The following is a 14,904-nucleotide window of genomic DNA, read 5'->3' as shown; positions in this document are numbered from 1 at the left end:
CACTGTGTGGTACTTGGGAACATGCTTTAGTGGTGAAGCTGGCAGTGCTAGGTTTATGGTTGGACTAGATGATTGTAATGGTCTTTTCCAACCAAACTATTCTATGATTCTATGATTCTATATCCTTATCATGAGCAGTGTTTACTACATCATCATTGACATTAAGTATACATTAACTAGAACATAATAAAGATTAATGCATAAAAAAAGACCCATTAATGCTTTTAGGTTTCTTGTTTTCATTTGTTGAAAGCTTACTGTCAACTAACAGGTTTTTTGCTCTTGTTTATTAGGAAAGCATCAAACAAAATGATAGTTTTAACTTGTGCGTCCTTTGGTGTTTGTATTTTTGGTTCGTGTCCTTACATATTTGTATTATTCTTTTATTTTTATTCTTAGTTAATTGATCTCGTCCTCACTCTCTGTAAGCTTCCTGAGTTTCAGCCAACTGATGAGCTCATGATTTTGCCTGATTAATATCTTTCTACACTTCCTGTTCTTCATTCTCAATGAGATTTTTTGCTCTTGTAGTCATTATGTAATTTTTTAAAAGAACTGATGACTCTTCTGAGCTTCCTTTTTCCTTCTTTCACATTCTATCATGCCTTCTGGTTTCCTGAATTTACAAAACAACAATGGATGAATTTCTGGCCTCCTATTAGCTTTTATTTAATTGCTATTTGGTACACTGCCATTTAAAAACATTGTACCTGTGCAACATCCTGGGCAACCAACCTTCAAGCTGCCCTGACTTATGTTGGGAATCAAGATGATTTCAGATGCTTTAGGAAGTAATGGCTACAAAATAAGCACAAAGCCATCTTTGCTAGTTATTTTCACTGTTAAATTCATTTAACAAACTTAGAAAGTCAAATTATTAAGAATATTAAAATATATCCCTATCTAATTTTGGTTTTCCTCTCACTGGAACTCTTGTGGCTCAAGAAGCCCTGGGATGACCTTAAATGATAATTTTACCAAATATTAGCACCAGTAACTTAAGCAGGTAGCTATTTTCTAATACTGCTGTTGTTGAGGAGACATAAAGTGAGATTACAGAATCATAAGACAGTTTGGGTTGGAGGGCACCTTTACAGATCATCAAGTTCCACCTGCCCTGCTATGGACCGGGACATCTTTCAGTAGATCTTAGAGCAATGCGTGTCAGGCATGCTGTATTTGAATGAGTTTCTGCCAGAAGGTATCAGAAGGTACTTGAATACTTCAGAAGCAGTATCCAGCATTCCTTGAGATCAAAAGGAAGAATTTCTGAAGGCTCAAGGATTTTTAAATGGAGAAAAATAGGACACTAAGGAAGCCTGTGTAAAGGGGGCCTAGATGCAGCCAAAAATTTATGCATCTTCCATCTTGCTGTACATTCAAAATATACTAACTGATGCATGTAGTCATATGTGGAGAAACATTGCCAAATAAAGATGTTTCTAGTATAGTGGTGACTAGATCTGTGAGATTGGACTCAACAGATACCAAATTTATATACAATCTTGTAATCATCTAAAACAGCTGCCTTTGTATACGTACATTAGAAGTTTTAACTAGATTAATCTGTGCATTGTTGTGTAAAAGTGGTCTGTTAAATACCTCAAAAATAAAAGCAAAAGAAAGGCTTTGTTACACTATTCTTTATCATTCTGTAATTCTTAGTTGTGAGCTCTGAGTAAAGATATTACACATATATTGCACACAAGATGTTTTACTGATAGAGTAGCAGTGATACTGTTTTATTTTAATTTAATTTGTGGATATATATGTTATACCACTATATAGGAAGGGAAGCACATTTTAATCTAAATCTGTGTTTAATTTCAAGCCTTAAAATTGACTGTTGACCTGCCAGTAGAGTTTATTTTGCATCCAACATATCAGATTTCAAATGGTATAACAACATGATGCAGATTTTATGTCAACTTAATGGAGACGTAACTATTTCCATGCATGTTAAAATCTATGTTGTAAATACTGCAAGACTTACTGTAGTGATAACTTCAAGAAACAAAAAATAAATGTTGAAACCATCAGTAATATTTCTTATTTTGTAGAACTGATGCTTCAGCACATATGAAAAATATTTTATTGTGGTTTTACTTTAAAAACACTTAAAGCGGTGTGTGCATTTTTGAAGCTGAAAAAATAAAATGCATATATTTATTTTATATACAGTTCTATTTTTTATTTAATATAAGAGAATTAAAAGTCATTTTTCTTTTAAAAAATTTGGTCCGTACTAAATGTCGTATGCCGACCATTATGCATGTAAGATAAGTGAATTATGAATTACTATGTTATGTATGAATGTAGTTTCACTGTAGGAGAAGCATTCTTCAAAAGAAGGGGCATTGCTTGTCAGGTTAACGATATACTTCTTACATTTATGTAAAATAATAACAAGACAAGTCTTCTCTTTAAACACTTGTTGCAAAATTTTTATAATACAAAGCAAAGTAAATTTCAAAGTCTAAGCTATGTGAAAAGACCACAAACTTCACAAGAGAAGAGCTGTTAGTCCTTTTGAGCTACAGAATAGCCTGTGTAGTTTTGGAATGGTATCTTATGGATAAAAATAATTTAGACTTTGATATGTGTGGATAAACTAATTTCTCTTGGAAAACATTTGAGAGATGTTGATTCCATTTCCAAAATATGTTTCCCTAAGACATATTTTCAAAACAGATTGGAATATATTCTTAAAGCAGGGTATGTTATATTTTATTCTGAAGTCAAGATGATAATGATTAAAAAAAGATAACATAAAGTTATAGGAATCTTTCTTTAGAACACTATATGTTAAAAAATTACCTATTTAACCAGTTTTCTGAAGGGAAATTTTGTGGATATCTATTGTTACAAGAAAGTTAAGTAAAAATTATCTATGAAGTGCCATCCACATGTACTTTATTGATTAGCAGAAGTGTTTTGTCTGATGTAAGTTACTGATCTGAAACTTTATGAAGTATTTTTCTCATATTCCTTTTAGATGTATTTTCTCACTTGTGATTCTCTGCTGCATTTGTTGTATCTGTTGAAAAGCATGTTAAATTCAAAGACTTTTTTACTGTATTTGTCTTACTGTTTCTGTTTACATTTTAGAAATTGGCTGCAAATTTTCTGTTTTTGTTAGATCTACTTGTTTCGTATTAGCAAACATTACTCGGTTTTTCGATATTCTGTATTGTATGGTGTGCACAATTTAGCAAAATATTTTCCTCTGGGAAGTTCTCAAAGTCCTTTACAGTTTCAAAACTGTCATTTGAAAGAGACAGGCTTGGGCAGCACAGTTCAGATCTGGATGGGAGCCAAAGCTTCCCTGGAATTCAGAGGCATGTGGGAGGTGGATACTGTAGTTTGATTTACTAGGTGCTCTAAGTTGTAACTTCCACATTAGCACCAGTTGGCATTGCTCATGCACTTCAGCTTCTGTTGCAGCTACATGTTACCTCAGCCCTCCTAATTTCTGAGCAGCTGGGTTCATCCCTGATTTGATTAATAGTAAATCTATATTGTAGGTTCAAAAGAATCCATTGTTTTCATATGGTTTAACTTTCTGCATACCATAGGGTGTATTCTTTGATCTTTTTCTTGCTTTTAGTCTAGTAGCTGTGACTGAAATAGAGCTTATCTTTCAGAAAAAACATTCAGTCTTGACTGAAATATTTCCACTACTGGAAAACTTATCATCACTCTTAAGTAATATCTTCCAAAGGATAATTAACCACAAAATGGAAAACTTGCACTTTACTCTTCATCTAAATTTTAGTACCTTTAACTTCAAAACACTGAACCTTTGTGGTAGACTGTAGAGCACTCTGTGATCACATTCCTATTCCTTATAGATTTATGTATTCAATATGAATAAATCCTACTTCAATTTACTTGTCAATAAACTAAATAGTGCTTCTCATGTCTGTCTTAGTGCAACTATTTTCCAGGCTTCCAATAATTTTTATTTCTCTTCTCTGAATCATCTCCCTATTTTCACTTTCCTTCTAGAACTGTAAAATGGAAAATTAGACACAGAATTTCAGTAGTTGTTGCACAAGTGCCTAAAAAGAGATAATAGCTATGTTCCTATCAGTACTTTCAATTATACAGCCCCAAATTAATCCTTTTAATCAAATGTTACACAGTAATCTCAATTCATACTCAACGTCCCAAGTCTTTTTATATTGTCTTGTTTCCAGGATAGAACTTCTACATTGAGCTATATCCTGTTTGCATAATTTGTAAGTGTATGACCTTAAATTTAGACATAAAAGAAACTGTATTGGGCAGATTAAAAGACAATCTATCCTGATAACCTGACTGCAACAGGAGGGGAGACACGATGATTGGGATGGAAGTTTTCTGTGTTTGAAGCTCAACTTTTGCACTCCAGATGTCCTGACCTCTGATTTCCACAAATGTGGGAAACTAAACTGCACAACTTATAGTAGTGTGAAACTCTGTTCATATTCTACCAAGGCAGAAGAAACTCAGGACCATAAATGAATGCACAGGGAGGTAAGAACAAGGCAAATACACAGGTTTCTAATACTCTCCAAGCCACCACTTAATTTTAGCTCAGGGAGTTGAAAATGTAATGAGATATTTGTTTTTACTGACATCCAATTAAAACTTTTAACTTTCAAGAATCCTTTCACAACTAGTTCCACTAGTCTGCTATCTCATTTGAAGAATCAACTCCTTTTATTTATTTTTAACCTGAATACTATTATACCTTATTATTAAAAGAGGTTATATCTGTATTAAAAGATACATTGGACAGACAATCCCTATCTATCCTGCTCAATGCCATCCCTAACATTGTAGACCTCTATCACATCCCTTCAGGCATCCCTCTTCTAGACTTAAAAAGCCTTGGATTGTCTTTACTGCTCTTCTCAAAAAGTTTTCCAGTGCTATAGTAATCTTCCTGAAACAGAGGCTGCAGAACTGCATGAAGTTTTTAATCATGGATTTATACTATGGTATAGTGACATTCTCTGTTCACTATTTTTTCCAAACAAGTCCTAATTTTCTGTTTGTTTTTAGATTGCCATCTACCCTAACCTCAGATATAATTTCTAATTTTTAATGGTCAGCTGAAAAACTATAATTTCATCTATGGAGTTAGGATTGTTTTTTTCTGATGTGTATCGCTTCTCATTTTCTCATTTGCTGTTTTATTGCCCTCTTAGTCTTAGTAAGTTATTTAGCAGTTTGCCACAACTGGTCCTGAATCATAACATCATCAACAAACTTTGTCACATAACTAGTCCTTTCATTTTCCAAGGTGTTTACAAGTACATTGAATTGCGTAACTTCAGCGCAGATCCGTGGAACTCCACTAAATCGCATCTATTTATTGAACTGACTGTTCGCTCCTATCCTTGGTTTCCTATTCTTTAGTCATTATTTTCAATCCATGCAATGACCTTTCCTCTTATAATATAGTGGCTTCCTTTCTTTAAAAGCTATCAGGGAGGGACTTTGTCAAAATCATCATGTAGTCCATAAGTCCTTATCAGCTAGATCACTATTGCTGCAAGCTTGGTAAATTTTGTAAGGTAGGACTTTTCTTAATAGATCCATGGTGACTCTAAGTATGTAATATTCTTGCAATAATATAATATTTAGACAGATTTCTGCTAATTCTGTTCTTTATTACAGTCTACCAATTTGTCAAGCGCACATATTTAGCTAAAAGGCCTTGGATAACCCTTGAACTGTTTTCAAAATTGATGTCACATTTGTTCTTTCCCAGGACATTGGTAACACGGCAATTTGAAGCACGAAAATACATGCCACTTCTACTGAATCAATTATTTTACTCTGTTTCCTTTATAACTCAGCTGAATACTATCTAATAATGGCAATTTGTTATTCACAATGTCAGGGTTTTTTTGTAAAAACTTTCTACAGTGACTTCAGTTTCAGAAAAATCCTCTGAAATGTCCACCACCATGGAAGTTTCCAGTTGGAATCTCTTTGGTTTCTTCCACAGTGAACACCAATGCAGATAGCTTCTCTGAAATGTCTGTATCTTCACTGTGTGTTCTTTTGCTATCATACAAAACTCACAATACTCAACTGCCTAATTTACTAGTTCATTCACAGCAAGCCATATTAGTAATTTGTCACCTGTGCTATTCACTCTCATTTAAATCTGTATGCCATTTGCATACTTCATCAATAATTCCATTTCTTAATATGTCTGCATTATTTAACACCGTAGAATCAAAATAATCTACATGTTTCTTCTTTAGTAGTAATTTTACTAGTATTAGTAGAAGAGATTAAGTTTTATATTAAATACACTTCATACATTTGCTAATTATTTGCCTTATTTTAGGGAGGTAATCCAACAGCTACTGTAATCGCTTTGTGTTCAATGAGAGATTTTAATCTGGCTCAAGAAACTTGTCAGCTGGCCATCAGAGACACTGGATGTCTTGAAGTGTTAATTAATTTACTTGATACAGAAGAAATTAAATGTCAGGTAAGTAGTTTTGTCTAATAGAGCAATGAGTATGCCTCTTCTGTCAGAATATTTTTTCAATGTTACAAGTTATATAGTATGAAGAAAATTGATTTATTTCTTTTCTCGTTTCTGTATTTTCTTCATATCAAGGATTTTTTAGAGAAAAAAATTTTGACTTGAAATTTCCTTCTTTTCTTCTGATTCAGTTTAAAAGATAAAACATTTTAGATAACCCAGCATTTTAAAGGTTTTTTCTGTTTATATATACTTAAGTGATGTTTAACTTCTGTTATCTTCCATTATTTAGATTGGGTCATTAAAAATCCTGAAGGAAATTAGTCAGAATATACTGATTAGACATGCAATTGCGGATCTTGGAGGTTTACAGATAATGGTGAAAATACTGGACTCTCCAGATAAAGATCTAAAATGCTTGGCAGCTGAAACAATTGCTAATGTTGCTAGATTTAAACAAGCACGAAAGACAGTTAGACAGCATGGAGGAATCAAGAGACTGGTAAGCAGTCATTAAAATTTGTACCCCTGTCACATGCGTATTTTTGTACAAAAAATATGTCATGTGTTGTATACATTATATTTGTGGCAGTGTTTACCATCATTAAAAAGCAGTATAATATCAAACTTCCCTGTAGATAATAAAAAAAATGTGTTTTTTTAGGTTGGGCTGTTGGAATGTATTTCAGTGGGATCAGCCAGTCTAACACCATACCAAGCAAAAGACACTGAATTAGCACGCTGTGGGGCTTTGGCACTCTGGAGCTGCAGCAGAAGCACCAAAAATAAAGCAGCGATCCGCAAAGCTGGTGGCATTCCATTATTAGCTAGGTGGCTCAAATGTTCACATGCAAACATCTTAACCCCAGTAGTGGGGACACTACAAGAATGTGCCTCAGAGGTGAGTAAACACATATAGCTAAGTTATTTCTAATCATTAAGACAATTAGCTACTAAAATGAAACTTTATGTTTGACTATCTCTTAAACCAGGTCAGTTATCCCATCAGGAAGTAGATGCTTTGTGTGGTGAAAGTGTTTTTGGGAAGGTCAGAGCTTGTAATGAATTGAAGACCATACATTTTTTATTTAAAAGGCTAGGAGTAGTTTGTGAAAGAAAATATATAGAAATTAAATCTTTAATGAGTTTATTTTTTTCTCATTTTTTTCATCATACTTAACAAATTTGGCAACTTAAAATGCTATATTCTGGTTAATCAGTACATTTAAACTCTACAAAGCTAACCTGCAGGTGTGACTGAGAGGATCCAATGTAGTGCAGGGCAGTGTGGTTTACAACGTCCCTGTGAATTGGGGAAGATGGTGTCTGATTGATTGCAAAAAGAAGAAAGGAGTGTATGGATTTTTTTACAGATTTCCTTGGCAGGTTTCACAGCTTTGAGTATATTCAGTTTTTAAATTTGAAAACAAGTATTTTCTACCATTGCCATATGAGACAAGTGATTATTTCTCCTTTTATGGAATCATATTTGAAATCAAGGTGCATTACACTTAAGGTCAAAAATATACATAAATTCTCTCGGTGAATTTGAGACTTGGAAGATATGATTTTTTGAAGGATTTTACATTATAAAACACTGTATTTTCAAAATTAGCTTCTTGAAGTACACAAGTTTATGCATGCTCCACGAGACAGCAACCTGGCAGATTTTAGCTTCAGTAAGTCTGTATTGAGAAGGTGAAGTTTTTGAGGGTTTCTTGTCTGGTCAAATTTGGAAATAACACTGAATGCATTTCTAACACAGGTGTTTCCCCTTTCTTAAATAATAGCCCCCTGTTACAATGTCCATGGGTTAAAATTTGGAAGAAAAGATCACAAAAAATTTTAATTCTAAGAACATGTTTTTCTAACCTTGTTCTAGGAATAGATCTGTTGTTTTGGCTGCTGGCTCTCGATGAAGTGAGTGGGCACTTCTTGATCCCATTCTGAAGCATCTTTTTCTTCCTTGGCTCTGAGAAGGGAGTCTGGACACCTTTCAGAATATTCTGAATTCTATTTAAGCTAGGTGGATACAAAATAGGCATTCCAGCACCTGGTTTTACTGGTGATCTGAAGAGCACTGCAGAGAATTTATGTATTTGATAAACTTTGAGAACATCAATAGTGTTTTCAAGGCAATGCAGATGACATTGTGCTTAAAATAAAGTACAAGGCTTCTCATTATCAAAGCCTAGAGTTTTAGCATTGTATTATTATTGTGACTAGTGTTATTAATTGTTAATATACAAGATTTAAAAGATGCAGTTTACCTTTTTAGCCAAGTTACAGACTTGCAATAAGGACAGAAGGAATGATTGAGAACCTTGTGAAAAATCTGAGTAGTGAACATGAGGAGCTTCAGATGCATTGTGCAAGTGCTATATTTAAGGTAATTGTATTATTATAACCAGTAGATCAGAGCCAGACCCTTTGTCGTCATGTGGTTGTCAGTTTTAATATTTCTTAGTTTTACTATTAACTAATAAATTACTTTATAAAAATGTTGATGGTCTTTGGATAAGTCTTATGAGAATATTTTAGCTGCATATTTAATATTGTAATTAGGTTCCTACTTGCTCTTCTTGTGTGCAATCCCTAAATTGCACAGGTAACCAATGGAGAGAGGCAGGGCATACTGTGCAAAGAGCTGCTTTGGTTTTTTATGTTTGTTTGCCCGCAAGGTGGACAACGTGGCAGTATAAGCACTGCTGCAAATACAGTAGTGGTTTACTGTCAAACTCTCTTAGTGAGTTGTTAGCATATTCAGATACTTTAATAAAATATTTATGTTTTCTTCTATATTAGCTTTTAATAGTTACAACATAATACACCTAGCTTTTGAAGACAAAATTTTACACATTTTATATAATATATATATTTAAATTTTTTTGTGTAGTGTGCAGAAGATAAAGAAACACGTGACCTGGTTAGACAACATGGAGGTCTACAACCACTATCTGTTCTGCTCGGTAACTCTGAAAACAAACAACTTTTAGCAGCTGTGACAGGAGCAATCTGGAAATGTGCAATCAGCAGAGAAAATGTGTCAAAGTAACAATTTAATTTTACAAACATTTATTACATTATCATGTTTTGATTTTATGAGCCTCTATTGTTTTCAAAATTGTTATGTCATGATTCTTCAAAACATACTTTATAACCAGTGGGACTTTAAATTTAGGATTTATTGTACTTTAAAAATTGCCACATGACCTCATCAGGGTAAAGTGGAGACAGTGTTGAGTTCCTAGGATCTTAAGAGTCAATGGGGAAAACTGATGCCTCTAAAGAATAGGTAGTGTACTAGCATATACTAAATGTCTCACACGTGGGCGTATCTGATATGCCCAGTCCTCTCTGTAGCTTACAAAATGGAATCACTGCTATGTGGTAGTTAGCACACTTGGCTTTAACATTTTATGTCAAGAGAGCCAGCAAATTTTCTCATTCTAGAGTAGATACCTAAACATTAGGTCTACCTAGTTCAGAAATATACTTAAACATAGGATAAATAGTGTATATGCCTCTCTCCTTGACTATAGAAGGGGCTCAGAAAAATAGCTTAGTTTGGACACCCAGCTTCAAAATGAGTGGAACTAATTTATGAGAGTCCCACCATCGGTACCTACAGCCTCTCAGTATCTGAGTGGTTATCTGAGAATGTGGCAGCAGGAGTTACTATCCTCTACCTTTCATGGAGCAGTTTAAGATTGAGAATACTCAACCCCCTTCACCTAAAAATTGTTTATTAGATTCATGTGCCTTGCAATCTAATTAAAAAAAACAAAAAAAACAAAAAAAAAAAAAAAAAAGCCTGCTCCACTGGAATATGTGCTAGGTTTTCTGCTGAAGTTATGCTGCTCTGTACAGAGGAATGTAAGATTCATAGGCTGGAAGGAGTATCAGTAGGAGGTAACCTCCTAATTTTCTTTGCTGGACAAGCAGATATGATAGATAACTGCTAGATAAAAATCAGAAAGCGTTCCAGTAGAAAGGGTTTACAGTCTGGCTTTTTACTGTCCTAAATGAGTTTCCAAACTGTTGGCATATACAGCCATGGTCTTTACATACTCTGCTGCTATCCTACTGCTTTTTGAATTCTTGATTGCACAGTAACCTGGCTTTTCGGAAGGGTAGATGCTTCATTTCTGTGGGCTTTGGGTATCTGCACAGAAGCATCCTGGTTCTGGATCTGTCAGTGATGAGGTGGACTGAATGGCTCTCTCTCTACCAGTAAAAAAAACAGGGCCAAACCTTTCTGAATTAAGGCACTATGTTATGGTTATCCATACTGTTTAACTGCTAGCACAGTCCCTTATACAATTTGGCCTGTGCCAGCAAATGCTCTCCCAGACAATGCCCAGACGCTTCTTGGGAACAGTGCAGGCAACAGATTGTTTCCATTAGGCAGAATGGGTGAGGCCACCCTGAGTTTTGAGGATGAGAGATTTTAGCCATATGGATGCTGTGTTGTGCTTCTTGTCCTCGGGGCTAGAGAATGAGCCGTGGCCTATTTTATTTATTAGTATAGCTGTAGCAAATAATTCTGTCCAAATGCAAACAGATTTTTGCTGGGCTACTCGCATATCTTTGGCAAGTGCTTGACCCTCCACAAAGGTTACTAGCTAGGCACAGCTCCAGGCTTGAGCTGAATTCATGTATTATGTAGTGCTGAGTCTGAAGCAGTAAACCCTATCCAAACTCAGGATGAGAGGGCACTATAGAACAGGGAGCGGGGACAGTCTGAAAACACGTAAGTAGATCTGGAGGGATGAGCTTGAGTCTGGCATGAAGCTAAAACTAACAAATCCTGCTGGTTCCTTCAAGACCATTTGATTGTCTTTGAACCACTCCACATTATTTCCTATACCTGAAGTACATTGCTGAGATGTGCTGGCTCAGCAGTGAGCTGATACAGGTGCCTGCGCCTGACTAGCTCAGATTCCAGTTTGTGTGCAAGCAGCCATGCTGCTTCTGGCAAGATGGCCTGAGCCAACAGCTCTGTCAGAGCATAGCCTGCCCATTGCAGAGCCAGTTCATATAGTTCCGTCTGTGAAGCAGTTGATATGCAACATAGATAAAGTAACCAGAGAAAATCAGGGGGTTTTCTTACGTTGTTTGCTTGCTTTACTGCTCTTTTTTCGTGCTGTTGATGTTTTCTCTTGGAAAAAAGTTATATGGATACTTCCAAATTATAGAGAACAAAGAGAGGAATATTCCTCTTCAAGCAAGGACTTGAATGATGAAAAACAAAAGTATCTCATTTCTGGGTTACTTTAATTGTTTTACTGATAAACCAACTCAGAAAGATTAACTTTTATTGAAACATCTCAAAAATACTACTTTTTTGTATGAAAGAAAAGCAACATATACAACTGATTCCTGGAAAATACAGAGTATTTGTAGTTCAGGTAGACAATTCCAGAAGTTAGGGGCCGTGGGGGGAGCACAAATGAGAACTCTGTACCCTCAGAGAAATGATCTTTTTAGGGGAGAAACTGTGTATTTACACAAAGGTATAAATCAAAGCATAATTATTAGATAATATACAGGTTAGGTCTAGCTTTATATACCAAGTGGAATTATCAAGGTGTATCAAAGTAAATGTATGAAAGCAAGATACAGTATTTAAGTGTTAAGAATCCTCTAAATTCTGAACAAAGCAAACTTAGAAGATGATCTCAGAACTGAGGAATAAAATTCTCTTCTAAAAGATGAACTTCTGAGGTTTAGCATGCATCTGTTTGTAGGATGGGACCTCCAGGATTTTTAAAAACATATTTTTGATTTTCAGTACCAAAAGTGCTATGAAGAACAAGAGCAGTATTAATATAGCAGTCAACTCAAATTTCTCTTAACTTATTTCTTAATTTAAAAATGGAATCTAACATAGTACAAAAGACATGTACTAGAACTATAGGCCTGACCTCAGGAAAATGCCTGTATTAGACCTGCACTGAGTATAGAACCAGTCAGGGAAAACTCTCTGAAGGCTGACATTTAGTGAAAAGTAGGGGTGATCCTTTGGTACAGAGAGGTGGAGGAAGGTCTGATACACTACTACGCTAGCTATTGTTAACATGGCAGGAAAAAGTACTGGAAGTTAGGATACCACAGTACTTGCCAATCTTCCAGTGTGTTTTCAGCTCTTTATACATGTTGCATTGACATGTCACATTTTAAAAAACCCTCAAACTACTCTGCAAATTCCTAGATAGCTAAATTAGAGAAATGTATTTTAAAAGGTGGAGTAAGAAATTATGCTGTATGTCACACTTTCAAGAACTGATTGGAATGGTTCACCTGTATTGTGATTTCTTCAACAAGGTAATTTACATACAAAAATTAAGCTTTGTGCTTCAATTATAATGATATTTTAATTATAAAATTAAACTTATAACAGTAACATACTGAAAATAACAACTTTGGTTTTCTTGCTGTCTTTTAGATTTCGGGAATATAAAGTCATAGAAGCTTTAGTAGGACTGCTTACTGATCAGCCTGAAGAAGTCCTTGTAAATATTGTAGGAGCACTGGGAGAATGTTGCCAAGAGCCAATAAATCGAACTACTATCCGTAAATATGATGGAATACCACCTCTAGTGAAGTTACTTACTGGAACTGATCAGGCGCTACTTGTGAATGTCACCAAAGCAGTGGGAGCTTGTGCAACAGAACCTGAAAATATGATGTAAGCTCTTCATATTCATAGCATTTTAAATACTGGGAAAAAAAAAAAGAAAAAGTAATTCTGGCACAAATATAGTCAATTCTAATCTGACTTAACATGGTGTTTTACTTTTTGTTTTCCAGAGAGCTGTGTGGGTTAGTTACATCCCTATTGTAAAATGTGCTATACATATATATAAAAAAATTAATTATGGAAATATATAGAACATAAAACTTTTATGTTTTGGGGGAAATCGGATAAACCTTTAGGAAGACCATTTTGAAGTGCAGTGTGATAGGTACTTGTTTTGCCTTCTCCTTTTACATCTGTTCTCAAATAATAAATAATAGCCTAAGTTAGAGAAAGCAATTCTAAAAGGAAATGTGCACATTTACTGTCATGAAAAATAATTTGAAAATTTTTAAAGTAGAGTATTATTTGTATTTTATCTGTTTTATCCCTCTCCATTCTTTTTATGAACTCAGACTTTTGTTGGACCTTTTTCTCCCCTCTTATTCCTTTGCACAGCCAAGGAAAAAGACTGTCTATTTACTGACGGAATTGCTACTCTCTTTGGTTTTGTGATGTAGATTTGTACAACTTACAAAGATCCTTGATATTTATGATTAAGTGTTCTAGTTAAATGTTGAGGTCGGCATTTACTGTGCTTACTGTTCCCTTACAGGGATATTTACCTCAAAATTCTTGGCATATTTCCCTCCTTATGCATAAGGAAGGTCAGAAAGAGAGTTTTATTAAGCTCCTCCTGTTCTTATTTGCATAATTCAAGTGATATTCATACAGCAGTGCAGGGAATTGCTTTCCTGAATAGGGCTTTTGTTTTCATGCTTTGGCTGTCACCCAGTGGCAAAAGGCTAGATGGTACACAACTGTAAACAGGGGTTGTATGAACAGTTAGCCATGTAGCATAAAAGTATAAATAAATGAAATCACTTTCACAATATATCTCACTAAAAATCAGCCTTTAGAGTAATGTATTAACCTAACAGAATTAACACTGTAAATCAACTGAGAAATTTAAATACCAATAAATATACATTTATATTTGTAAATCCTCAGACACACTCCAGTACTCAGGACTGGCACTTGTAGTATCCAGTACAGATAGCTTCATGCTGGAATATGGTCAGTATAAGCACAAAAAATAACACAAGTTGGTGCTAAAATTGTGATAGAACAAAGGCCATCTTGTTTTTAAGAAGGAGAGAGTACAGGTTGTTTGGGACAAAATTTTACAGAGTTTGCAAAGAGTGGACAAAGAAATCAATTGTCAGATTTGCTTCATATGAAAAAAATTCTCTATTGAAGATTCTCAACTTTTAAAATGTTTTTAAAATATTTAAAAACATTAACAAGTAAGTAAGACCTTAGATCAAGAGTATAATATACTTTTTGCTAATACAAAAAGAATTGTTACACAGAAGTTATTATTAGCAAGACTATGACATGTACCTGATGAATTGTGCAAGTTAGACTTGTAGCACTAGAAGAGATAATGCTGCTGTGTTTTCCCAAGACATGATTCATCCAGATGTGGATAAGTTTGATACCAGCTCAGCAAAATATTTAAAAACAATGCGTAGTTAAAACATTGACACCAGTGCAAGTATTCACGTGTGTAAATGATTTGCTTGGTTGAGTGCTCTGCCTCTCACAGGGTTATGAGCGCATAAGAGCACCATCCTCCCATCCCCGGCAAAAAAAGGATGTCTGTTCCTCT

The 14,904-nt window shown here is 34.7% G+C and overlaps 1 protein-coding gene across 1 annotated transcript in view; it reads left to right on the top strand.

The window, feature by feature from the left end:
* ODAD2 (outer dynein arm docking complex subunit 2) overlaps positions 1-14,904 on the top strand; it is a gene marked incomplete at its 3' end in the record, with an annotated part of 59,853 nt that overhangs the window by 25,124 nt on the left and 19,825 nt on the right. Inside the window, exons 10-15 of the mRNA XM_029084800.1 lie at positions 6,350-6,496; positions 6,786-6,995; positions 7,158-7,394; positions 8,772-8,882; positions 9,390-9,544; positions 12,942-13,184. Of these exons, the coding sequence (XP_028940633.1) occupies positions 6,350-6,496; positions 6,786-6,995; positions 7,158-7,394; positions 8,772-8,882; positions 9,390-9,544; positions 12,942-13,184 (1,103 nt within the window). The remainder of the gene's footprint in view (positions 1-6,349; positions 6,497-6,785; positions 6,996-7,157; positions 7,395-8,771; positions 8,883-9,389; positions 9,545-12,941; positions 13,185-14,904) is intronic.

Source organism: Antrostomus carolinensis, unplaced genomic scaffold (genome assembly GCF_000700745.2).
Source record: "Antrostomus carolinensis isolate BGI_N321 unplaced genomic scaffold, ASM70074v2 scaffold17674, whole genome shotgun sequence".
Classification (NCBI taxonomy): domain Eukaryota; kingdom Metazoa; phylum Chordata; class Aves; order Caprimulgiformes; family Caprimulgidae; genus Antrostomus; species Antrostomus carolinensis.
Note: the sequence above shows the minus strand (reverse complement) of the source record. Positions and strands in the feature narration are given on the sequence as shown.